The sequence below is a fragment of the Aulonocara stuartgranti genome, assembly GCF_965226115.1.
Source record: "Aulonocara stuartgranti genome assembly, chromosome: 3".
Classification (NCBI taxonomy): Eukaryota; Metazoa; Chordata; class Actinopteri; order Cichliformes; family Cichlidae; genus Aulonocara; species Aulonocara stuartgranti.
In genome coordinates, this window is record NC_138941.1 from 46067471 (window position 1) to 46094126 (window position 26656).

Sequence of the window (26656 nt, forward strand, 5' to 3'; positions counted from 1 at the left end):
TTTTGGGGTACACTGCAGGGTATGTCCAGATCTCTGCAGACCACTCACATCCCGGACACAAACTGTTCAAGCTGCTGCCCTTAGCCAGGTGCTACAGAGCTCTTTACTAAAACCAGCCGCCACAGACTTTCTTGCCCCGGGCTGTCACTCTGTTGAACACTAACCCACTGTTATGTCATTCAGGTCATATGCACATTGCACTATCCAGTTTGCACTGGTTCATGCTGGTTGCACTACACTCAGCCTATTTAAATATATCATTCACGCCCAGTTGTAGTTTTGTACAAGTTGTATAGTTTAAAAAAAACATGTCAAACTGTTAAATTTGGTATTATTAAACTGATTTGGCTGAAAAAATGAAAACCAGTGATGTGTTTTTTGACAGGTAGTCAGTAGATACACTAGTTCATCCCTTTAGTTAGGTGCCTTTTTTGGCTTGAATCATTCATAGGTGAGTGTTTTGTGGAGTGATAAACATTCCACTGAAAATGGTCCAGTACAAGGATGTGACTGAAAATGAGCAAAAAGAAAGCAGCTTATGTCCAAATAATTTTTTCTTTGGACAAACAGATCTTCATTTCAGTTTAATCAATTTAAAATCATCTGCTCAGCTGTTCTTGTTAAAGTCCACTGAAATGTCTACGGTTAAAAAGTCAAAACATAAAAAAGATTTGATAAATGTGTCTGTCTATAAACAGGCAAAATAATCCAACCACCTACACTATCAATCATCAAATATATACAATAAAACACAGATCACAGTTTGTGCATTTTTTTTTTTCAAAACTGTTTTATTTATTCCCATTTTTTTTCCAAGCAAAGTTTTTTTTATTCCTTTTTATATTAATGTAATTAAAAAAAGATAAAACTTGGGATTTTTCATTTTTATGTACAAGCAAGAAAAAAACAAAACAAAACAATGTTTAGGAAATAACAATGAACAGAGAACAACCCTGCACGGTAACACTGTAAAAAAGAAAAAAGAAAGCGTTAGAGTGGAATCAAACACCTGCAGTTCAGAGCTCCTCATTGTAGCTTGTGAGCCCACATTCTCTCTCTCTCTCTCTCTCTCACACACACACACACACACACACACACACACACACACACACACACAAAAATGTATACACATGAAGTGTGGTGGTCCTCTCCACGATGGTCCAGTGTCTCCACAATACTGTTTCCCTTTACAAGGTCGTTATGGCAACAACCAAAAACTGTCCCCAGCCCCCCCCCCCCCCATCTCTAAACTGAACTCTACGCTAACGTCGAATAACTTACTAACTATTCAGGTGCAGTCCAGCGTGGGCCTGAGAGAAAACGAGAGAGCAGAGAGAAAACCTCTGACCATTTCCTTTGCACTGGTTTCATTTTGGTGTCACATCCACAGCTGTGAATGTGTTGAACCCTTGAACCTTGAATGTGGTGCAAAAGACCGAAATCCTCTTTAAGCAATTAAAAAAAAAAAAAAGAAAAAAAAGAAGAAGTGGACACTGCTGTATCAGCAAGGTTTGATGGGTTTCCGGAATAAACCTTGTGATTTTAAACTGAGCTCTGACAGGTTTTCTTCTAATTATGGAAGTTCTGAAGGGGGAATTCTTGTAATTACCCTCTGCAAAAATGAGCTAAAACTTACCACCAGGGGGCAGCACTTCACCAGTGGGATGTTTGCAGGTAGGTGCCGCTTTGATTTTTAGTCCCACCCCCTCTTCCTCAACGTGCATTGCCTTTGGCCTGGCGCCACAGTAAAAAGAAATAATAATAATAATAGTAATAATTAATAAAGGTTACACTGACCCTGCAACACAAGGCCTGCGTGGCTGTCACTTTAGTTAATTTTTGATGTTTCAAACTATTTTTTAAAATACAGGAATTTACAAAAAGTACCTTTGAATTTTTATTTGATTTTTAAAAATGTAAATAAAACTCAGGTGTTATCAATTTTTTACACAACATAGTCCTGCTGAATGCCAATAAAATAGACCTTATCAGAATTTCTACTTATCCATTTAAATTTTATATATATAGCCTGAAATTCTGTCTTAATATGCTGTATTTATTAAAATATTCATCTGATATGAATAAATTCATTTTTGAGGTAAGATGTCTGAATTTTAAACACCCAACATTTTTATGTTAAAGGCTGTTGTGACTAAATTCTAAGTAGTAGCAGCGAAAATCAAAAAATAAATCCTTGTCAGTGCGTCTTAATAAAGCAGATTCTCGTCAGTTGTGTGCAAATACTCCTGGATATGAAAATAAAGAGTACCGATACGCTGGTAAGAGTAAACAGATGTGTTTGTGAGAAGCAACAAAAAGAAAACCATACTTGATTCTGACAGAAAACTGCTGTCTGCTTCCAAATTACATTCTGTACAAAAAGCAACCCTGAGTCTCATCAGCGGGTCGGCCGCTCCGCAGCCTCTCACCGTTAGCCTCTGTGGTCCGCCCCTCCAAACGCAATCGCTCCTAACACCACAGTGCTCCCTTCCTCATCGAGTCAGAGGACCCTCGGGTGGGTGAGTCAAACATACACACACACACACACACACACACACACACACACACACACACACACACTGCTCCTTGTTGGAATTGTGTTGGCATTTTTGTCGCTTGGACAGCATGTGGGATGGAAACCAGCGCCACGACAGGGAAGTGTGACAATCGACAATCGCTCTTTTTCAGGTTCCCAGATCCCATCGTCTTCACTCTGCTCTCTCCTGCACGACTGGCTGCTTGCTTGATGCTGGCTTCCTGTGTTTGTCTAATCAGGAGTAGATGGTGATGACTTCACTTCCTCCGCCTCTCACCAACAGCACACGCTCCAATCCTTCTGTCAGGACCTCCAGGAACTCCATGTCTGCTCACTGAATTAACGAACTTCTCATACTATGTTACTTTGATAATATAAATGAATTCTTTTAAATAAATGAAAAGCTTATACGTTTTAATAATCATGTTAGTAAGCAAAATTGAACTAAATTTCCTTTCGTCTTTAAGGCTTTAGTGATTTTGTAATTAATTTTTTAAACCCTGTTTAAGCCATCATAAAGGTGTCTGCTGTAACAAAAGTACACTCAGTGACTGCAAAAACAAGCGCCTAACATTTAATTTGGTGCAGACTCGGGGTTAAGGATACAGTTCTCATCTCCTTCGGTGTTCCTGGGAGGTCCAGGCATGTTGAGCAGGACGATCCGGGCGTCGTGGGATCTGTTGACGATGACCTCGTTGAGTTTGACGGCAGTGTGCATTCGCCTGACGTTGGAGTGGTCCCTGGAGGAAAAATGAGATGCGTTAAAGGACCTGGTTAGCGCGGATCTCAGTGTCACAGAGAAACCTGCTGTGTCTGCTCACGGCCTGATGCTCAGCATGTCCCTGAAGCCCTCGGGGGTGGAGCAGCCCGAGTGCGTCGCTCTGTATTGTGTGGTCTTCTCTTTGGTCCAGGTCATCTGAATGCGGCGGTGGTGCTCAGAGCTGCCGCCGCCGCCGCCGCTCGCCGCCCGGTCTCGCTCGCCGCCGTCTGTGTCATCTTCGTCGTCTGAGCCGATGCTCGTCAGACGCAGCATGGAGTTACGATCCTTCACCAGCTGGGCCTGGCGTGTGAAAACACACAAACACGCTCTCTCTCATCTCTTTTTCCAGCCTTTTCTTCCACCTCATTGGCAAACCTCTCTTTTCTACAGTCATTCCTGACTCCTGCCTCTCTCCGTCTCTCTGTACCTGTCTGTCTCTGTCTCCTCTGGAGGTGTTTGGCGTGAAGGGTCCAGGACTTTTGTACCTGGGGGAAAGATACGCCTACAGAAAACACAAGGTCACCTAACTCCCCAAAATCAAACACAGCCTGCATCTACTCTGGTGGGCACTGAAGCACAACTACAGGGACACGGCAGTAAATAAAAAAGGCCCGAGACAAAAAGCTTCTGAAAATCTGAAATGTGAATGAGTGTGAAGGGTAGAGGGAAACAAAGATGACAGAACAGTTAAAGGAAGAAGCATCTGACACATGTTAGCATTAACTGAACCCTTCAGATAAAGAACTGGACTGACAGTGAAATAAATGTGGATTTGATCTACATTAGGGAGGTCAAAGGATTCACTCTGTAACAATTCAGTGTTTTATTTAAAGCAGGGGTTTTCAAACTTTTCCCTGACACACCCCAATGAAGAACCCTGGAAAAAGTTCACCCCACCATCCTGTAATTATTAAGATCATATTATTTTATTGTGTCTCCCCATAGAGGAAAATCATGCTGGACTGCTGCATCAACGCTAGACAACACCAAACATTACGATAACATCACATGTAATGGAAGTGTTTTTAGGAGGCACAGGCTTCAAAAATTAAAGCTGCAGTTACATTAAAGCTGCTCCATGTGAATGTGACAGTGCTGGTGTACATTTACAGTGGGGCAAAAAAGTATTTAGTCAGCCACCGATTGTGCAAGTTCCCCCACTTAAACTTATGACAGAGGTCAGTAATTTGCACCAGAGGTACACTTCAACTGTGAGAGACAGAATGTGAAAAAAAAAATCCATGAATCCACATGGTAGGATTTGTAAAGAATTTATTCGTAAATCAGGGTGGAAAATAAGTATTTGGTCAATAACAAAAATACAACTCAATACTTTGTAACATAACCTTTGTTGGCAATAACAGAGGTCAAACGTTTACTATAGGTCTTTACCAGGTTTGCACACACAGTAGCTGGTATTTTGGCCCATTCCTCCATGCAGATCTTCTCGAGAGCAGTGATGTTTTGGGGCTGTCGCCGAGCAACACGGACTTTCAACTCCCGCCACAGATTTTCTATGGGGTTGAGGTCTGGAGACTGGCTAGGCCACTCCAGGACTTTCAAATGCTTCTTACGGAGCCACTCCTTTGTTGCCCGGGCGGTGTGTTTTGGATCATTGTCATGTTGGAAGACCCAGCCTCGTTTCATCTTCAAAGTTCTCACTGATGGAAGGAGGTTTTGGCTCAAAATCTCACGATACATGGCCCCATTCATTCTGTCCTTAACACGGATCAGTCGTCCTGTCCCCTTGGCAGAAAAACAGCCCCATAGCATGATGTTTCCACCCCCATGCTTCACAGTAGGTATGGTGTTCTTGGGATGCAACTCAGTATTCTTCTTCCTCCAAACACGACGAGTTGAGTTTATACCAAAAAGTTCTACTTTGGTTTCATCTGACCACATGACATTCTCCCAATCCTCTGCTGTATCATCCATGTGCTCTCTGGCAAACTTCAGACGGGCCTGGACATGCACTGGCTTCAGCAGCGGAACACGTCTGGCACTGCGGGATTTGATTCCCTGCCGTTGTAGTGTGTTACTGATGGTGACCTTTGTTACTTTGGTCCCAGCTCTCTGCAGGTCATTCACCAGGTCCCCCCGTGTGGTTCTGGGATCTTTGCTCACCGTTCTCATGATCATTTTGACCCCACGGGATGAGATCTTGCGTGGAGCCCCAGATCGAGGGAGATTATCAGTGGTCTTGTATGTCTTCCATTTTCTGATGATTGCTCCCACAGTTGATTTTTTCACACCAAGCTGCTTGCCTATTGTAGATTCACTCTTCCCAGTCTGGTGCAGGTCTACAATACTTTTCCTGGTGTCCTTCGAAAGCTCTTTGGTCTTGGCCATGGCGGAGTTTGGAGTCTGACTGTTTGAGGCTGTGGACAGGTGTCTTTTATACAGATGATGAGTTCAAACAGGTGCCATTCATACAGGTAACGAGTGGGGGACAGAAAAGCGTCTTACAGAAGACGTTACAGGTCTGTGAGAGCCAGAGATTTTCCTTGTTTGAGGTGACCAAATACTTATTTTCCACCCTGATTTACGAATAAATTTACAAATCCTACCATGTGGATTCATGGATTTTTTTTTTCACATTCTGTCTCTCACAGTTGAAGTGTACCTCTGGTGCAAATTACTGACCTCTGTCATCATTTTAAGTGGGGGAACTTGCACAATCGGTGGCTGACTAAATACTTTTTTGCCCCACTGTAAGTTACTCCTCTGGTCTGAAAAGAGAAGTCACAGCTCACATTTCTAATATATGATTTGTTTTCCTTGACACCTCCTGACCCTGAGTTCAGCTCACTGTGTAAATTTTGTTTCTAAGAGCGTGAGAGGAGCGTATGCTTGCAGTTTCAGTCCCAGCTTCGTGAAGACACTTCACAAACCGACGGCTGACGTCACGGTGACCACATCGCTTTTTTCCCTCTCAACTCTTCATCTGAAGGGCTCAGCTGCACTCACAGCTGTTCAGAGGGTTTCACTCTTTACTTTGACAGCGTGTCCTGACTGCAGGCTACTCTACAGAGTCTAATCTGCTCTACTTCAGACAGCTGTTGCTTCTCTACTGCGCAAACTTACATCATCAAAACTCCAGCGTACCCTCTGAGGAGATGAGAGGCAAAAGGAGGCGACATGAACGTTTAACAAACATCTCAATGCAAGTTACCGTCTGCAGTGCTTTTTTTTGTCAGTAGCCCGTGTCCCTTACCATGAGTGTTACCCACCAGGATTTCTTTGCTATCACCTCAGTACACTGCACTTTAGTTTCTTTAGCAACCTTTGGACCTTAACACTGAGCTCTTTCTCCTTAAATCTAATTTAATCTGGAAGAAAACGGTGACCTCAAAGACAAAACATGGCGTCTGTACTGGGAACCTGATCTCCACTTTGTTCCAGCTTATTTTTGCAGAACAAAAAATATTATTTTTTATATTTCCTTAAACTCCTGAACTCACAGCTGACCTTGACCTCTAACCTCACCTGAGACCTTGTAGCTCCACCTGCCTCTGGCCTACCATTGTTGCTGCTACTGCTAGGGCTCTCCTGGTGAAAGTGGTGGACAAATGCTTGTTAAGACCCAGCTTGCATAAAGTTTCAAACTCCTAATCAACCCTACACAAACCTGCGGGCATTTTTCACACCACACAAAACCCCGCTGTAAGCTTTCCACACCTACCTCTCTGTCCCGATCAGATTTAGACAGTCGCATCTGTCTGAGCATCTGACACCTCTGCTCCATCATCAGCGTCCTCTCATAGGTATATGCACTGATGTCACTGTCGTGCTGAGAAGAGGTACATGGACATGCTCAGAAGAGGTGAGAAAACAGCTGTTGTAGAGATTAGTGGAAATCAGACTGGAATTTATATTTTACTGAGATCTTAGGTCCACATTTAACCTTATATTCACACAGTGGTTCAGTTTATGCACTTTAAGAACTTCATCCAGTTCAGAATTAACATTACACGCATGTCTTTGCACTGCAGAAGAAAGGGGGAGTGCCCGAAGGGATTTAAAGCAGGTTCCTTCTGTCTGTTTTCATGTTTAAAGAATTCAATCCACCAGAGGCCTCAACACAAAACTCTGGTGTACTCTGAAGTGCAGAGAGAGACACCTCCTGCTCATAGGCTTAATCATCACAGTAGAATCTCTTTAGTCAAGAAAATGAAAGTATTACCTGTTTATTTTTTATGTAAAAATCTGTGATTCAACAACAACTTAAATACGATCTTAAAGGCTGTAAAAAATTATGCATCTACATGTTTCAGCTGGCGAACCAGTGCAGCCATTAAAGGTGAATATTTCAGTCAAAGTGCAAGTGGTCAGACCCGGTAATATGTATATATATATATTATTTTTATTAGGGGTGCAACGATGCGTACCATCTCCACTACTTCCACCTCAGCATCGATGCGTAGCTGATAGGTGAAGGTTAACAAATCCTTCTTCATCTGGATGGAATTATCCTCCATCTGGGCCACTGTGAAGATTCGCATTGAACACTTGCGCCACACCTGGGCAGAGACAGAGCAGAGGGTTCAGCGGAAACTTTAAAGGCTTTGTTAGAGTTTAAGATCAACACTTTGTTTTCTTGCCTTGTGTTGTCGCAGGAGGAAAGGCAGAAGCATCAGCATCCCGCCGTCATGGACGATCCACCACACATCGATGTAGCCCTCTGTGCAGGGCTCGGAGTTGCTAGGGAACAGGGAGATGTTTTTGGGCACCAGAAGCGCAAGGTGGGCCGCTGTGGTCACCCGCACTGTGTCTGAAAGGAGGAAAGAGGGCGTCGTTAGCTTGTTAACTCTGAAACAACCCCATTAACCGCTTTGCTGTCCTCTCTTGACTCACTGATGAAGGTCTTCCAGGACTGTGGGTCCTCGCTTTGCCTCCAGGCGTGAGGCCAGCCCATCACCACAGTGTTGGGTTTCATTCCTCCCAGGCCACTTGACTGGATCATGTGGCTGATCCCATCACGTGGCTTTTGAGCCACGATGCACTGGCAGAAGCCCTTCACGCGCTCCTTATCCATCAGGTGCTTCAGAGTCTGAGGAAAGAAGGATAAAAGGTCCAACTCCGCATTATCTGAAAGCAAATACATTTCCACCCATCAATAACAAACGGCCCTACCTGCTCAGCAGCGAGCGCCTCTCCATAGCTCTGCAGGTAGTTCCCGGGGACAACAGTGCCAACAATGGTCAGGCCTTTTCCCGCCTTTAGCTGGCTGGCAAACGTCAGGAGCCGAGGAGACTTGACGTGGGCGTCTTCGTCCAGTTTTAGTAACACCAAAAGCTGAGGCCTGGACACGGACAGACAAGGCGATGAACAAGAGCATGTGTGCGTTAGTGGATTATTCCTAAATATTAGTGACAGCAGAGCCTCAGATTGTCTGTCTTTATGCTGTCTACATTTTTGAATGGGTTTTGAAAACGTCACAGCCAAGTGCTCAGATAAACAAAATAAAAGTAAATGGAGAATTGGTCATCTATAATTCAATGCTAACTTGATAAACATCAGCTGAGGACTGTGAGACATGATGGAAGCGCTGGAAAGGGTAATAAAGAGGCCTTTCATTTAGCCTGATGTGCATCTCCCCAGTTGTGAAACCAAAGCACCACTATGAGGCAACTCATTTTCAGAGTTCGCTCACCCCCTGTCCTCCTGTCTTGATGCAGTTAGTTCAGCTCAGTCAGCATCATTTGAAGCACATAAAGAGACCCAACAAAGTCACACGGAGGCCCCATGGCTGGCTAACATGTCAAAATGTAATTACATAGCAACAAACTGAAATTCAATTTATTTGTGAAAGAAAACCAGTGTCCAGCAACCTGGAGCTCTCCCAGATCTGTTTGAAAGTGACAGTAGTGACCTGCAGTGTTTAATTTACTGATCTGCTATACCTAGTACTGCACACCAAAAGAGACTTGGCACATTAAAATCATCAGATTCTTGTTTATAATGCTAAATGTGACGCAGATTCTGATGATGTCTTGCAGCTTTACTCCCAGCACTGCACGCAAACTTAAGTGCAAACAGTTCATCAACTTCTAACAGGTCAACTTGCATCCTGTGTTTGTGAGACATTTCAATACCTCCAGTTTTTAGTATGCGGTGGTCCTTCTTCCAGCCTCAGCAGAGCATAACGGGCAGCGCTGAGTGACAGACCACGGATCCCATCTCCCCACTCCTTCTCTGCCCTGATACACAACCACACCCAGAAAATATAAGAGAACATACAGGTATATTTATTTATTCACAAACAGTATACACTGTACACTCTTCTGTTCCCCTGAAAATAAAATAAACATGTTAACACGAAACAGACATGTTTACACACCAGTCTGTACATGCACAATCATGTAGAGGGAGTACATCTCCATGGCAACATACCCTTGATACTCAATGTACTTGTAGATCATCCCGGCAATCACCATGGCAACGATTGCGTAGTACCAAGAGGATATGAACATGAGCGCCAGGCAGAAAGTCATCCCCAGAAAGGACAAGCTCCTGGACAGATGAGCAGAGCAGACGTCAGGGGGGGGGGGGGGGGGGGGAGCGAGAGAGAGAGTGAGTGAGTGAGTCTTTGGTAGTACCAGTGGTAGTATGAGAAGCGAGGCCTCCAGTTGGGTGTCCTCAGGAGGGTCTGAAGGGCACAGGCCAGGTTCACAAACAGGTAACACATAAGGAAGAACCTGGAAGGAGGGTTGGAGATTCAAACTGAGGTGATGAAGGCAGACTAAATGTGCACATGCACACACATGTAACATAACTGCATCTTACATTGTCAGAATAGGAGCCACCATGTCCAGAGATGCGATGAGAACCCCCAGCTCAGCTATCAGAGCTGTCAGCAGCAGAGCCCACGTAGGTTCCCCGTTAGCTTTCCCGTGGCCAAAGACCTGCCAGAAACACACAGAGTTCAAATATACACACACAGACCCAGCAAATCACACTATGTTTAAGGAAATGGCAAGTACTGCAAATGAAAAAATAAAATCTGAGGGTTGTTATTACATAGAGAGTGGAAGGAGGCAATAGCCTGAGCACTGAGAATCAAAGAAATAATCAAAAGCTTCGGTGAAAGGCAGGAATTGGAGAGAATACAGCATCTCCAGGTAACTACAAATTACACTCAAACTACCTAAATAAATAAACAGAAAACATAAAACACCATCACTTTAAAGCATTTTAAAGCACCACAGTTCCATCAAGGTATTTGCACACTGTCTTCCCCTGCTGCAAGATGTTTCTGTATGCAAGTGGAAAGAACTGAAGTATGCAGCATAAATACATCAGTAATTCAACATCAGTAGGGATTTCTGCTTCATACAGCATCATTAAGTTAATCCTGAGCACAACAAGAATAAAGGAGAAGTGCTTGGACAGTCCCTGTAATTAAACTGAAAACTAGCAGCTCTAACCCGGAGGAAGGGGATGATGTTGTCTTTGGCGATGGCCTGCAGGAGTCGTGGAGCGCCAGTCAAAGACTGGAGGCCCGCGCCACATGTGGAGAAGAAGGACCCGATCACAATGACCCACGGCGAGGGCCAAGCCAAAGTCCCCACCACCAGATTGCCTTTAACTGAATCTCCAAACCTGCAGAAGTAACAACACATGAAGTAGTTTAAGCATCAAAGTCCTTCTGCCTCACATACAACACAACACATGCAAATACAAACACAAGAGCAGGTGTACTGACTTGTCTCTGAGGACCACCCCCTCGATGCAGGCTCCAAACAACACGACATTGCTCAGATCTGGATGAACAGCAGGTCAGGAAAAAAACAAAACAAAACAATACAAAGTACTTTCAGTGCCACGAAAATCGGACTGTGCTGAGAAAATTCGAAGAACTGCCTCTCAGTCATACGCCTCCACTGCCCGGTCGAGATACGCCATCCAGTCTCTGTGGACTCTCCACATAAATCACAACAGCACTCGCCTCAAGGTGCTTTATATTGTAATATAAAGACCCTACAGTAGCACAGATGCCCCCCTATAAACAAGAACCTGAGGACAGTAGGAAGGAAAAACTCCCTTTTAACAGGAAGAACTCTCCACCTCACCCTCAGACACGACCAGTTGAGGAAATGAAGACAGGACAAAAAACACGCTGTGGAAGAGAGCCAGAGATTAACAGTAACTAATAATTAAATGCCGAGTCATGTGCCAACACTCAGAGTGAAAAAGATGAGTGAAGAAGAAACACTGAGTGCGTCACGGGAAGCTCACAAGAGCCTAGGACTATTACAGAGTAACTAAGGGAGGATTCAGAGTCACCTGATCCAACCCCAACTATAATTCTTTTTAATTATAATTGTTTTATTTTCAAAAAGAAAGGTTTTAAGTTTTAAAAGCAGAGATAGTGTCTGTCTCCTGGATCAAAACTGGAAGCTGGTTCCATAGAAGAGAGGCCTGACACTGAAGCCTCTGCCTCCCATTCTACCTTTAAATACTTTAGGAACAACAAGTAAGGCTGCAGTCTAAGGGTGAAGTGCTCTAGTGGGGTAACAGCGAGAATGGTGAGCAAACTAAAGGTGAACTTTCGACTTTGACATTGATCTTAACCTTGGATTAGCAAATTTCAATCAGTCCACCTTTTAAAAAACAAAAAACACAATTCAAGGTATTCTCAGATGGATGTAAGGATGGACAGACAGCATGAAAATAAAACAGGTGGACAGACTTAATCCACTAACAACACAACATTATTCTCATTAAATATTTCCATGATCAGCATTTAGGTTAAAAACTTCAGAATTGTGTTGTAGCATCTTAAATTGTGCTTTGAGTTGCTTTTGAATTTGAGTGCATGAAAGTTCAATCAAATTGTCAGATGAAAGGATACAGACTAAAGAGGTGGTGAGGATGGCGAGGATGGTTCCGATGGGGATGGAGCGCTGAGCATCTTTTAAATCCCCCGACCGGTTGGAGCCGGCCATGATTCCTGAGAAACAAAATCATTCAAAGGAAGAGGAGATAAGTGATAACTCAACAGCTTTGTGCTTAAAATATCAACTTTAATGTTACACTGAATATACCACAGTTTTTTAATAAACACCCTCATGAGTGAAATGTGTGATCAATATTTCAAATCAAAGAGAATCCATCTCCATATTTTTTCTTTTTTAAAGTGTTTTCAAGCTAAAAAGTGAAAATAAAGCCAACTGCACAGACACAAACAGAAATCCAAGAATAGATGCCTGACAGGTTTGATCCTGAATCAGCAGCTGCACCGTGAGCGGGAATCAATATCACGCCTACAGCGCTTTTCCTGTCAATGATCCGTTTTCATCACTGAACCAAGCCAATATTAGGTTTAAATTTCTTATATGCTTATATTTCTGAATTAACACTGAATGGAGCCCAGTTAGTATTTTAGGGGCGTCTGTACCTGTGACCGAGGGGAAGAAGATGCCCACGAGCACTGTGAAGGAGGTGGTGATGTCAGCAAACACGTACGGATAGCGATCAGAGGCTGGGTGTGCAACTTGAGAGGTGTGGAGGGATCTTTTCTCCAAAACATCCCCTTTGTGGAGGTATGTACTCCACAGGTTCTCTGTTAAGAGGGAGAAAAAAAAACCCCATGTAAGATCAGTCATTGACATTGGCAGAGGATAAACATTCACCTACACATTCACATTTATTTAGATTTAGAGGCCCTAATTAGTGTAGCATTAGTAAGCTGGTATAATATCTGCCTCCGTCTCCTTTGATAAAACATCCTCCAACTGCTGCTTATCCAGGGCTCAGTTGTAGGGGCGACAGCCCTAGCCAAGAAGTCCAAACCTCCCTCTCCATAGCCACTTCTCTACCTTATCCAGGGGGACATTGAGGCATTCTCAGGCCAGCTGAGATGTAATCTCTCCAGCATGCCCTGGGTCTGCCCCGGAGCCTCATTCCGGTATGACGAGCCCAAAACACCTCAGCCAGGAGGCATCTTAGTGAGATGCCTGAACCACCTCAGCTGGATTCTTTCAATGAGGAGTAGTAGTGGCTCTACTCTGAGCCCCTCTTCCATCACTGGACTCTTCACCCTTTCTCTAAGATAGAGTAAAGTCAAAGATTGACCAGTAAACTGTCAGCTTCACGTTTACATAGAGTTCTCTCTTTCCTACAACAGAGCAGTGCAGTGATGTGGTTCATTTGTCGATCTCCCTCTCCCCTCATTCGTGAACAAGACCCCCAAATTACTTAAACTCCTCCACTTGGGGCAGTGGAGGGACTCGTCCTTGACCTGGGGTGACCACTCCACACTTTTCCACCTGAGGGCCATGGCCTCAGACTTGGACCTTCAAATTCTCATTTCTGTGAGCTGTGAAGCCTTCTGCCTCTCAGCTCTACCTAGAAATTCTGTCCTGTCTGTGATATTATGTTCATTTTATTCATCTAAGATGTTTGGCGTGTTCACATATTGGGGGATAAAAACTGGATTTCTTATCTTTCTCCTTAAAGCACCAACATAACTTCAGACCAGATTGCTTTTAAAGCATTCTGCTGCACCAGGCCAGCTGAGGTCCATTACTGTTACAGAGCACAGTATGTCAGGATTTATTTATGGGCTCAAATTGTGGTCATAAATATTTTGTACTTGTAAATCACGATTTGTATGTGTAAAAAAAGATTTGTGTGTGGACTCCATAAAGCACCCCTCCAATAGCCAAACCCACCTGTTCTCTGATTGGATAGTTAAATTTGTGATTGACATAACATTGGCCAATCAGATGAAAGGAAGAAAAACCGGGTCAAAATTCATACTTGTAACTTGAATGCGCGCGCACACACACACACACACACACACACACACACACACAGATTTACAAGTACAAAATATTTATGACCACAATTTGAGCCCATATTTATTTTACTCCTGTTATTCCGTCATTCAGCTGCTCAAGCTAAGTTAATAGCTACAAGGGAAAACATCAATACTAAGTTCTTCCTCTTTTAATCAGGAAGAATCAAGAATACATTTTGAGCCAGAGGGACAGATACTGGTTACTTATCCTTCTTAAAGTCACTTAGCAAAAACAACATTAGCACAACAATTTAACGCCTGTTTAAATGTGACGGTTTAAAGTTTTAATCGATTATATTTTTTTAAATGCACACTCAGTAAATAAGTAATTTCATACTGGTCAGCTATAAGTGAGGTTCTAGCTTTCAGCCAACAACACTAACAGTGCAATCCCAGACTTTCCTGGAACTTCCATGGAGACCACAGACTAAAAAGAAGATGGACACAGCCAGACTTGGCTAATGACCACCCTCATCAGATTTAAAAAACAAAAACAAAGAGGCAATGGTAAAACACTCAGCTTGGCTTCGTAACAGGTGGATGATATCACATTGGCCGTGTCCATATTTTATATGATCTCTCATTCAGAGAATCACTGCACTCCTCATGCATGCACTCTACCTGATATGGCCCCACTAGTCAGTCCGGGGATCCCTTTAATCTCAGAGAAGTTGTTTGAAGTGAAGTATTCGTCACAGGTGGTGTTGAGCTGTGCGTTATGGCAAAATAACTTCCAAAGATGTGTGGTCTTCTCCACCATCACCTCTGGGACATGGCTGGGGTCAAAAGTGGGGCCCACTGTGCTGTTTTCTATCAGAGAGAGAGAAAAAAAAAAACAGTGTTTCAGAAAAACACTGGTGTAACTCAGAGAGACACTCTTACTCCTCATGACTCGTAACAGAAAGAAGGAAATCTGAACCCACCGTTAATCGTGAAGTTGCTGTCTAATTTCTCAGCTGGAACTTTAACCAGGACAGTTTTACTACAGTGTTTGTCAACAACATCATGGGCGTTGATAGTTCTGTTTCCCAGCATGCATACGCTGTGGATGAAAGCCCAGTCAGTCAAAAATGTGACGCATAAATGATCGGTCAGCTCTGTGTTTTTCCAAATAATCAAGACTCACGGAAAATCCGGCACGCTGAAGGCAGAAACCAGCGCTCCGACATAAATGGATAAAATGGAGATGATGACACAGGCCAAGAAGACAGAGGCCAGTTTGTTCACATACTTGACCCCCACGAAAACCAGCAAGGCCATGAAGAGGAGAAAGATGGAGCCGTATATCCTCATGTTGTTCAACATGGCTGCTCCTTCACCTTCAAAGATCGCTGCTCTGGGTGCAATGTACATCTGTCAGAGGGAGAGGGAAGAGAGCAAGAAGCAGGCCTCACTTATCTGAAGGTTCAGTAATATAAGTGTGTTTAGTGCAAATCAGCCAATCAGGTCACATGTTTATTTAAAATAACTGAGCTTATGGGTTTTGTGAGGTCCACATATAGTGAAGGCAATGAGTCGTTGCTACCTCGTATCGGTATAGAGTCACTCAATGATCACAACGTAAGCCTTTACATCCAGAAGAAAGTCTGGAGAACACGATACTAACTGGAACAACAACAAAGCAAACAAAGCAACTCACCAGAAGGATCTCGACAGCTCCCAGGATGTACATGGCTCCAGCGAAGGTTGTGCCCAAGTAGAAGCACAGGCCTACCGCCCCCCCAAACTCTGGACCCAAAGAGCGGCTGATCATGAAGTAGGAACCTCCCGCTGGAGGAGGAGGAAAGAAGCAGGAGGAGGAAGGTGTATTTAAGGGTTGGAGGAAGTGGAAATGAAGAGGGAGAAAGAGGGATGGAAAAAAGTGGGATGAAGACAGAAACAGATTGGAGGGGGGAAAAGAAGGGTGGAAAAAGAAAGAGAAAGAGCGGAGGCGGTGGATGGTTAGTAACATTATGATGTTGGGAGGCAAAAGGGGAGAAAAGAGGAGTCATACTATGCTTGTAGAAGTAAGCATAATGTTCTATGTGACACAAATACAGACAGAGCGGGCTTTCATTCAAACGGCATCTGCAAATGCACACGGCAGCAGCTGCTCAGCTCACTCCAAGTGCTGGACCAGGTCGAGCTTAATGCATCCAACCTTCTGACATCAAGCACCAGGCTGTACGTGAATAAGCCAACACTCGGGTAACACAGCCCAGCCCGCATTACGGTAAAATTAACATTGCCCCTACACAATTGCTACTCCAAGTGTGGCAAGGCAAACAGCGGCTATTTGCTGATACCATTTGAACCACATATAACACAAATGAGGCAGTAAGAGCAGATACCAATACTCTGCTGACTGCGAGCATAATTCGGTGTTTGGTTTCCAAACAGCAGCATTGAACATCACACAAAAAGGAACACACAGCAGGGTCGATGTCACAAAAAAAATGTAATTGAATATGAATGTGGTAGATTTAGACATATTTAATGTGAGAAGTTCCTGAGCGAGGCCACAAAACCTGCTGGACTTTCAGGTCACTATGTCTGCACAGGCTGAGTGATTTTTAGTGCTGAGCTGTATTTGAGAACCCAAACACACTTTATTACTTGTTCATCCTGACCTCAGTAAACCACACACAGACACACACACACACACACACACACACACACTTAATCGCTACCATCTGAGAATAGAAAGCATGACAGCTGGAAGCTGCTCAGGTGAGACAGAGCGTGGGGTAAAATGCCTGATGAGAGTCAGAACTTGTTAGATTAATTTTCTACTTTACAGAGGTTTTCTCGTTCTACATTCAATTATCAAACTGTGCCATGCTTGTTGGAAAATAAGTCAGTTAATCAAACTACTCTGACACTCAGGATATTCGCCTCGAGGCATTTCGGCGAGAGAAAAGGTCAATGGCAGATAAATATTCTAGGTTTTTAATGAAGGCACAGACAGAGAGGGAGAGCAGACAGAGGGAGAGACGGGACACAGAAATAACACTCGTTAGCAAAACGTCGTCAGCGCGCCCAAAGCTGGAAAATGAGAAGGACAACCGGGAAAGACAAACTACAAAAGTCAACACAACATCCACAGAGGCCACCAGACTCAGTCCACTGCAAAGTGTCCACATAAAAATGTGATTTATTGTGGAAATACACTTCAATTCAGAGACACTGAAGCAGACAACACAGAGGTGACCCTAAACTCAGCACCCTGCTGGATTTATAGCTTTTTGTAAAGAGTGCATTTTCTTTCTTTGCGTAAATAAATTACAGGATGAATAATATGAAGTTAAGAAATAAGTTACATTCATTATGTAAAGTTAATCTATGTAAATCACTTTGTGTAAATCTTAATCTAATAGATTAACAGTACCCATTGTGCTCTTCATACTGGTTCTAAGTGTGGATAAATGGGAAGGAAAAAAACATGGAAGAAGAAGAATGAGGAGGGGAGGAAAGAGTAGAGAGAAGAACAAATAAAGGGAAGGAAAGGAGGGAAAAGTAAAGAAGATGAGGAGGAAGAAGCAGAAAGACAAGAAGGAAGGATCTCTGGGCCACTGTGTCCACAGAATGAAGGAAGAAACATAAAGATAAAGGAATACCTGGTACGACTCCATTGGTTGCGATTGCACTCATTGATATGGCGGTCAACATTGTCTGGAGAGGAGAGACGGCAGTGTTTTAGAAAGGTTTCCTGTTTTTGTCTCCTTGGGGCTGCTTGCTAATACTCCAATACTCACACAGCAACAGCACATAAGAACAATCCAGAAGGCCTGCAGCACGCCGGCAGTTCCCACCACCCAGGTCAACCGCAGGAACAAGATGACGCCGAAGATGTTCTGCAGACAAGGAAGGTACACGCCCATCAGCGTCCCCATCTGTGGCGACTGGAAGATTACACAGAAGAAAAAAGGTTTAAGCAGAAACGAAATCCAAAGACAGCACGTAATGTTACGCTGAGGTGCTCATTTGGAATTTGTTCATTTATTTCAGTCCATCATACTACCTTCATCTGTAAATAAAACGAAACTAAACACATTAAACTGATGTTACATTAAAGGTTAATTCAGACTTTCGATGAACATCATTTTAGCCATTCTTCAACAACTTCATTTGTGTGGGCTCCCCCAGGGTACTCCAGCTTCCTCCCATAGTCCATGTTAGGTTAACTGGTGATTCTAAATTAGCTGTAGGTGTGAATGTGTTTGCCCCTTAACAGCCTCTCACGCCCTCCGACAGATGGGACAGGCTCAAGCCCCACAAGCAAATGCTAAAAACATTAGATTCATCAGAGGAAAGAGGAAGCTAATATTAGATACTGTAATTAGCCAATAAGCTTACATTCTGAATGATCTACATTCTGCTGTAAGCAGACCTTTCATACACTGCAACATGTTTTGACCTGCCACCTGTCCCACTTGGTGATGTGGACTTTGAAGGTTTACCCAAAAAGCAGTACTAATGCCTGGGCCCAATACTCTACAGACAGTCAACCGGAGAAGTTTTCCTATAGAAATGATTTATGCCATGATACTCACACACAAAGTTCAGAAAAAACATCATGTTGTACAAAAACAAGAGTCTAGCTGTATATCATGAGACCTGGAGTGGGTATAAAATGGATTTGGTTGCAGCTTTTAAACAGAGCCTAAATGTCTTACTGCTAGCTCAAAAATGGTTCAAAACTGCTGGAAAACAAACAAACAAACAAACAAACAATCAAAAAAATCCCTCAAATCCATGTTTATGTACTCTGCGGACTCAGACAACTTTCCTGGTATGGTCAAATTGCCTCATTTAGTGGCGGGGCAGATGGCAAATATTTATTCCCATATGTGTCTGATTTTATATGGAATGACCCTAGTGTCCGAAAACCCATGTTTTAGGAAACCCATGTTTTTAACATTTTGTACATCTGCTTGCAGGAAGCACACATACATGGAGACCCATGAATCACTTCTACTCTGGTCCAGTTGGGATTTAACGCTGCTCCTTCTCCATTCAAATGTTTTCTTATCCAAATATTAATCTCTTAAAGCTGGTCTTTAAACTAGCCCTGCTCCACTGTCATCTTTCCAGGTAAGGTCTTGAAATCACTGCACGGCTCCTCCCTGCTGTACCAGACTTATGTTGATGCTTGTACTGAACACACGGTGGGGTCCAGACGGGAGGATTAAACATGTTTTGGTTTAACTTTCCCTGCCGTCTGTTGGCAAATGTGTCCGAGCAATCCGGCAAACGTGCAATTACTCTCAAACCGCCAAAACAGACAGGCAGTTCTTATCTGGGCCAGCCAGCGCCTTATCAGGAAGGATTGGGCTCCACACCAGGGTTACATCCAAACGCAATTTCAGCTGGAGGCAGCGAGTCAGGAGGGCGGCAGAAAGAGTCAGTTTTCTAGGACAGGGCCACAAAAACTGATGAACAAATGGATGTCTTTATTTTTATTGTTTCAGGTGCAACATATGAACTAGTGACCATGTGAGGATTGTTACTGTCATCCAGATCAACTTTGTACTTACTACACCATTGCTACAACCAGGGCTCATCCTGGTTATGACACTGCAGTAAAAGATCATTGTTCAGCCAGACAAAGTACAGCTGGAATTGTGCACTCCATATGGGCAGATTGCCCAACATGCCTCGCCATCCAGTGAATCTCATTAAAACACTAAAGGGATTTAATGTTTTACGAGGTCACACTTGTGTTTACGTGTGTTTCAAGGTTTATTCGTTTGTACCTTGCTGGGTTTCTTTTTCTCGCCGATGCTCTCGGCCTCTTCATGCTCTTTGGCCCCCTGAGTCAGGTTGGTGTAGTTGACCAGGCGGCTGAGGAGAGAGGACACCTTCGGCCGAGTGTCCATCTCCTCCTGTGGGTAGAGGACGAACAAAAAGAGGAGACAATGAAGTATGGTGGAGCGAGAAAGAGATTAAAACAGATGGAGTAAAGATGGGGCAAATTTAAAAAAAGGAGGAAAGGCATAAATTACTGTGAGGCAGAGATGAAGTAAAGATAGGAGAACAAGTGAAAGAAAGATAAAATGACAACCGGAGAAAGGCAACAGACAGAATGAAAGAAGAGGAGGCAAAGAGGCATACTGAACCGGTAGATAAAGAAGTGGGAGAGAGAAGAAGGAACTCTGTAAGCTATAAAACCTGAAATTATCTACACCCACCAGCCTCATGCTGGTTATTCTGGGCTCCAGTTAGCAGACATTCATCAAATAAACAGTCACCATCCTTTTCTATTCTTAGCCCTGTGCTGTATAATAAAACCATAAGAGTGAATACATTATAAGAAAGCAGCAAATACAGCCACTAGAAAGAGTGGCTGAAATGTTTTGTACCTCAAACAAGGCCAGGTTTTTGTCGTAGAAGTCGTCATCGTCCACCTGATGATTGCTGTTGATGTACACGCTGGAGGTTTTCGAATTTCCCTCACCTAGCCAATAAAAGAAAGACAGAGAGAGAAATAATAAACAAAGGGAAAGAAAAGGAAAGGATGATGCAGCACGAATATGACTGAGCACAAAGGAAGCCTTTTTTTTTTTTTTTTTTTTTTTTAAAATCGCTGTCATCATGGCTCGGTGGTGTCGACTTTCAGCTGTTTCCCTCACAGTCACAGTTTGATGCAGCGACCCCGTGTCGCTGGCTCGGTTCCTCCCGCCGGTGCAGACCGCTGCATCGGCAGCACCTGAGTCAGCAGCATCACTTCCCCCTCCCTGCTACGCCACACTCACGCTAACAGCAGCCAAGGGTCACACGCTTCACAGAAGGGCACTCAGAAGAAAACCAGAGACTGAGGGATGAGACAAGTTTTCCCTTCTTGTGTAACATTCCAATAGCAAAATAAATAATAACGGTGTGGATTCCCCTTAAATACATGTAAAGTTACCCCAAACTGAAATAATAACAATAAATAAATAACAAATCTTCCTATATTTACTTCATTTTCCTGTAAACACAGCAAACTTCCACCTCTTCACACCTGGTGGTGCGGCCGGGGGGGGGGGGGGGTTGAGAGCATGATTCATTTTTAGTGTTTACTCTATGAATGAGTTCACACTAGCTGGTGAATCTAAAACTGCCTCAGCAGCTTTCACTGTCTATTTTAGAACATCGGCTGGTTACGTGCCAAAGAAAAAAACGAATCAACGATCCCTGGGAGGAAATAAAGAAAAAAAAAAGCCAGCATTTGTGTGGTGGGTGGTAACTTCCCATCCTGTTCGCAGTGCTACATTTGGCCAAAGATACCGAGTGTGATACTGACTCAACACAGGCAAAACCTCACTCCTAACAATCAACAGCTGAAGCACGATGGCATGCTGGGAGATTTTAACTAACGAGCTAATCAGGTAGCTCGCTCATTTGTTCATAAAACATGTTAACTGGCAGGTCATCTAATGCGTGCTCCTGATTTTCATGATGCTGCTCTTTACACACAGAAACTGAACCATGTCAGATGAACACAGATAAACGTGAATGCGCCACATCTCAACAAGCTCACACTCGCCCGGATAGATTTGAAAATGGCGTTGTCGTCTCCGCGTCCACACTAGCGTTTTCAGTCGTTTTCACAGAGTTGTGCGTCCACATTGAAACGGACGAAAACGCTTACGGTCCAGTACTGTGCATGCGTGAAACGCAAGAAGATTCCACCTGCCTCATTTCTGTCTGCTGTTTCTTTACTTTCCGGCTCTCTGAAACGTCGCAGCAAAATGTCGAGGAAAAGCACCGAGTTTTTAAATGGACTAACAATGAGGTGGAGTTGTTGCTGTGAGTAACACAAAAGTACAAAGTTGCAAAAGCGAGTGAGAATTAAAGAATTTGAAGAAAAGCTATCTGAAGCGTGTACAGACTGATATTAATCTTTAATAGGGCTGTCAAAATTGAGCGCAAACAAAACAACTGCTGTATAATGCCCTCTGCTATCTTAGTTTAATTGGTCACATGACTGCATCACATGACTAACATGCGTCATCGTTTTCGAAAGTCTCAGTTTTCGCTGTCCACTCTGCGGCGCATAAGCACCCTCTTCAAATGTATGCGTTTTCGACAGCGTTTTCAAAACGCTGCGTTCTCATTTGGGGAAAACGGCGTCTCAGTGTGGATGGGAGGCCAAAACGATGTGTTTTCATACAAAACGCATCAGTGTGGATGTAGCCTCAGTATGTTTAGCACTTAACCTGTTAATCAGGACTGTCGAGATTCACACTTTCTATCTGCTCAGGCTGTTGTGGAGAAATCATCTGAACTTTCAGTTTTCACAAGGGGGGGGGGGGCGTTTAGATTTGCATTCTTTGGCTCGACTACATGAGCTCTGCATAATCAAGATTTCAGTTATAATCTTGAACACACTTCTTTAAGCCAACATTATTGGGATTCTGATTGGTTGACCCTCACAAACAGGTTTGAACAGCAGGTTTACACAGTAAACTGTGACATCATACAAAGCCAAACTGAAACCAGCATCTAGGGCAGTCTGAAGTCTGAGCTTTTGGCTCACAAGGACCAATTAGGACATATTTAACATAGCGATCCACCATCAAGACAGGATACCTACTCACACTGTGTGCCTTCTTAAAAAAATAAACTCTTTTTAAATGTGGAAAATCATTTGACTGACAGTCAGCATCAGAGCTGAGAGCATCGGGGAAACTACCTGCTTCCATGTGGTTAGTTTTGTTGTTGCGTCATTTGTGAGACCAGCCTTGGTGTGCACAGCTTACAGATGATGCTGCTCTTTTTAAAAAAGTTCAGTGATTCAGACAACAACATGTGACTCAGGTCAGACACTTCTCAACCGAACAGCCAACTCGGCTTACAAATACAGTCCCAAGTTTGTTTTTCCTCAAATATGAAAGTATACATTTCTGTTTCCCCACAAACAGGCTTTATTTGGGTGTGCTGCCAGGTATTTAAACTGAAACCCAAGAAATTGCGTGAGTCATTTAAGATTCTTTTATTTTGAAAGCTTGCTCAGCACTAACCAGTCAGACCCTGCTCTGCCCGTGTCAGCAGGATGTCATTTAGCGGAGTCTCTCAGCAGCAAGTTAATGTTTATGTGCCGTTATGCCAAAATCACTGCTGCAGCAGAGCAAAACGAGAACTACTGTCGCAGCCTGCCGTTCCGCCCACGGAGATGCATCTGAACACCAATCCACTATTTATTGTCACCAAGTATGTTACTATTGCAAATAAAATAAACGCTGCAGTTTGACAGTATATTGGTGGATATCCATCGAGTTCTATACGCTCCTATCTACACCAGTACTGATCTGAAAACCTCCTCTTAGCCAAACTAAAAGCTGTCCAGAGACACATGTGAGCTCTTACTGCTGTCCTCTCTGTGCTCAGCTGTTCAACTTCATTCTATAATCCACACCCAGTTCAGCACAGGGGAACACAGCTGTGTGTGTGGCCCCAAGAGGACAGGTCCTCTGCCGTACAGTCAGTGGAGCAGAAAGTTACTGGAGCCAGATGTAGCAGTGTGTGGACTATATGCATGCTTCAGTAGGGAACTTTATCGGTGTCAACATTAATGGATCACAGAGTCTATGACCTTTCTGAAAATAACTCTGCACACCTCCTGTCTTTCAGGACTTTGGCTCATTTACTTCTACAACAGCATTTTTCTTCCTCTAACACGCTTGCTCTGCTATTTCTGCACAGACTCACAAACGGCCACCGCAGCATCACTAAAGCTTGACCGAAACTCAAGTCGGGTTAACTGGCTTAATATCTATTTATGGAAGCTTATTAAAGAGCGTGGGCCATGCTTACTACTATGAAAGAGCTTTACCGGATCATCTCTGCACGGTTATAACCCCTTTTGACACCTGCACAGTCACATCAGTAAAATGGAAGCTGTTTACCATTATCCTCTATTCTTCTGGATTCTTCTGAAAATACACATATCTGTGCATGTGAAGGGGTTTGTGATTAAGGAAAGAAGTGAATCAGTTCAGAACTGATGTGGCTGTATATTTTTTTGTATATTTTTATATATTTTATTTATTGACTCTATTTAATTTGTAAAATATGTGTACACACACACACACACACACACAAACACACACACACGTAGAAAAACATTTAGTATACACATCCAGATTTCCCCCCCCCCCCCATATACTATTATATATTGTACATATATTTATTAGTTTCAGATTTAGCCATTCGTATATTTTGCCTGTTTACGTTGTTGTATTTTGCACAACTCTGTTGCTTGTGAAGCTCGCACACAAGAATTTCACTCGCATGTGCTGTACCAATGTACCTGCACATGTGATGTGACAATAAAAGTGATTTGATTTGGCAGTAAGGGAAGTGGAACATGCGCTACAATCACAACAGAATGAAATCCTCTTATTGTTCTCAGTTTCTGCTAACCGCAATGATGGTGAAGTTCAACTGTTGCTCAATTGGCTGACTAGCCCTGAGGGGAGCACTCTGGCCTCAAGTTCTCACTTAGAAAAACAAATGGAGAGCTTAACAGCCCAGAGAGCCATAAAACCTATTTAAAAATGCATTTTTCAACTTGAGACATGCATGAGCACATCTCAAGAATCTAAAAATAGCATTTCCCTTTTTATTTCCTAGAAAATGAACAGTCTGGGCAAAAAAAAGCTGTAGAAGACCTTTCTTTGTGTCCGGTGAAAACCAGTCTCACTAGTTCATGTGTGGGAATTTGTTGCATAGGAATTCAGCATTAGTTTTAACATGAGCCATCATAACTAATGTTCCCCTCATGAACCCACGCCCAGCGGGTGCCCTGCTCTTCCTGTTCAAACCAAACTAGCAATTCTGAATTTATTTATTTATTTATTTTATTTTATTTTATTATTATTTTTTTTTTTTTGCCTGTCCCGTTTGGCTCTTTTGCCATCAGAATTGTTGTCTAAAGGCAAAGAAAGATGCCCAACGGATTTACTTTACCAAACTGACCATCCCAGCCTTGCCGTAATGGTCCATTTGATTCACCTTTTATTGTTTATTTTATTTTCACTTACTGAATACGGGACAGACTTGACTGGGGGAAAGAAGGGGAGAAAGAAAGAGGGAAAGAGAAACAGCTGAGAAGAGGGACGGGGGAGAAGGGCAAAAGACAAAAACCAACAGAACGGGCAGAGAAAAAAAAAATGCATATATCGATCACCTGGATCACCTGCTGAGAAAGAAAAAAGAAAGCAAGCAGAAGAGAACAAGAGTAATAGAATAAACAATTCTGAATTTAGAAAAAGCGACAAAGCAAAGAATAAATTTTAAAAAGGCAAAAGAAAAACAAACAAACAAAAAACCCATACACAAACATACAGTACAAAGGAAGTACATGCTGAAGATCACCCTCTACAAATGCCTTCATGACTTAATTAACATGCTACAGCATGGTTCAGAACAATGGCGATGAATGAGTCTTCATCCTCACCTTAATGTGCCCACTGATCCCTGTCAGGAACATTAATTACAATCTCAACAATGTAACAGCTGATATATCAGTATTGCTTTTTAAATGGCAGATAAATGAAGAGAGATGAGAGAAACACCATTCAACACATTATGACTGTAGTTTTGGTTGTGCACCAGAGGGGGCACTCGTCCTCTAGGCAACTCGTGTTTGGAACGCTACAAACAACAACCCAGCTGATCCAAGTGGTGTCGAGCAGAGCTGCGAGTCGTAATATCTCAGTAAGGACTCATAAATGACTACACATAACAAATGTGAGGGAACTCTGTTTATGTTGTGTGTCTAAAAGGGAAAAAACAAAAGCAAAACAGAAAATATCAGCTGATATCAGATTTTTTTTTAAATCAATAGATATCAATATCAAATTGGATATCAATCAATATAAAAATCTGGACTAAAAGCCCAACTAGTGCTTATAAAACTGTAAAGGCCTGAGAATGACAACTAAAAAAAGATCCAAGAATAACAACATAGTAGATGCTTGAACCTGGAAAAAAAAAAGCATCTAGCAAGCAGACACAGAAGCACCATTATCAGCTCCCTTTCTAATATTGCATAGTCTTTATCTCACATTGCTATGTTCCCTGAGATGTCTGCTGCTGCTGTCTGGAGGTATAAAAACAAAAACAAAGTGAACTGAACTAACGTGAACTGCATGAACTTGAACACAACTTAACTGACTTTACAGAGAATGTGTGGATATATGGATATTAGGGGTGCAACGATACACAAAATTCACGGTTCGGTTCGGTTCGATACTTTGGTGTCACGGTTCGATATTTTTTCGATACAAAAAAAATGTTCATGCCTTTTTAATTTGTCATTTATTAAAATTATAAATATATATTTTAACTCAAAAGTACAGTTTTTAAATTTAACCCTAACCCTTGTGCGTGTTTTTTTATTTTGACAGCGAATGCGCACCTGCGGACCACTTATGTGCAGCCCTGGTTATTTAGCTCGTCATATTGCAGCCACAGAAATTATTTTGTCCATGAAACCATAAAGCTGCACTTTCTTTTTGCCTTATAGTCTGATTTGTCATAACTTCTCCGTTTTGTGGTAAGCTTTTCTTTGTCTGTCACTTCTTCACCC

The 26656-nt window shown here is 42.8% G+C and overlaps 1 protein-coding gene across 8 annotated transcripts in view; it reads right to left on the reverse strand.

The window, feature by feature from the left end:
• Positions 1–757: 757 nt before the first annotated feature.
• slc12a6 (solute carrier family 12 member 6) overlaps positions 758–26656 on the reverse strand; it is a 33252-nt gene continuing 7353 nt past the window's right edge. For 4 of the 8 annotated variants that reach the window (XM_082519527.1, XM_082519528.1, XM_082519529.1 and 1 more), the window contains 26 exons: positions 20442–20536; positions 19836–19964; positions 17835–17981; positions 17697–17751; positions 15740–15870; positions 15227–15453; positions 15024–15142; positions 14722–14910; positions 12697–12861; positions 12151–12249; positions 11002–11059; positions 10724–10898; positions 10083–10201; positions 9896–9994; positions 9690–9809; positions 9392–9496; positions 8430–8598; positions 8151–8346; positions 7898–8067; positions 7685–7816; positions 6979–7086; positions 6783–6845; positions 3724–3798; positions 3358–3596; positions 3143–3276; positions 758–2863 (listed from right to left, as the gene is read on the reverse strand). In XM_082519527.1, coding sequence (XP_082375653.1) covers positions 2772–2863; positions 3143–3276; positions 3358–3596; positions 3724–3798; positions 6783–6845; positions 6979–7086; positions 7685–7816; positions 7898–8067; positions 8151–8346; positions 8430–8598; positions 9392–9496; positions 9690–9809; positions 9896–9994; positions 10083–10201; positions 10724–10898; positions 11002–11059; positions 12151–12249; positions 12697–12861; positions 14722–14910; positions 15024–15142; positions 15227–15453; positions 15740–15870; positions 17697–17751; positions 17835–17981; positions 19836–19964; positions 20442–20536 — 3410 coding nt within the window. In that variant the 3' untranslated portion in view covers positions 758–2771. Of the gene's footprint in view, positions 2864–3142; positions 3277–3357; positions 3597–3723; positions 3799–6380; positions 6405–6782; positions 6846–6978; positions 7087–7684; positions 7817–7897; positions 8068–8150; positions 8347–8429; positions 8599–9391; positions 9497–9689; positions 9810–9895; positions 9995–10082; positions 10202–10723; positions 10899–11001; positions 11060–12150; positions 12250–12696; positions 12862–14721; positions 14911–15023; positions 15143–15226; positions 15454–15739; positions 15871–17696; positions 17752–17834; positions 17982–19835; positions 19965–20441; positions 20537–21757; positions 21980–26656 lie in introns of those variants that run through there. The other 4 variants (XM_082519533.1, XM_082519530.1, XM_082519531.1 and 1 more) reach the window with 4 other exon arrangements.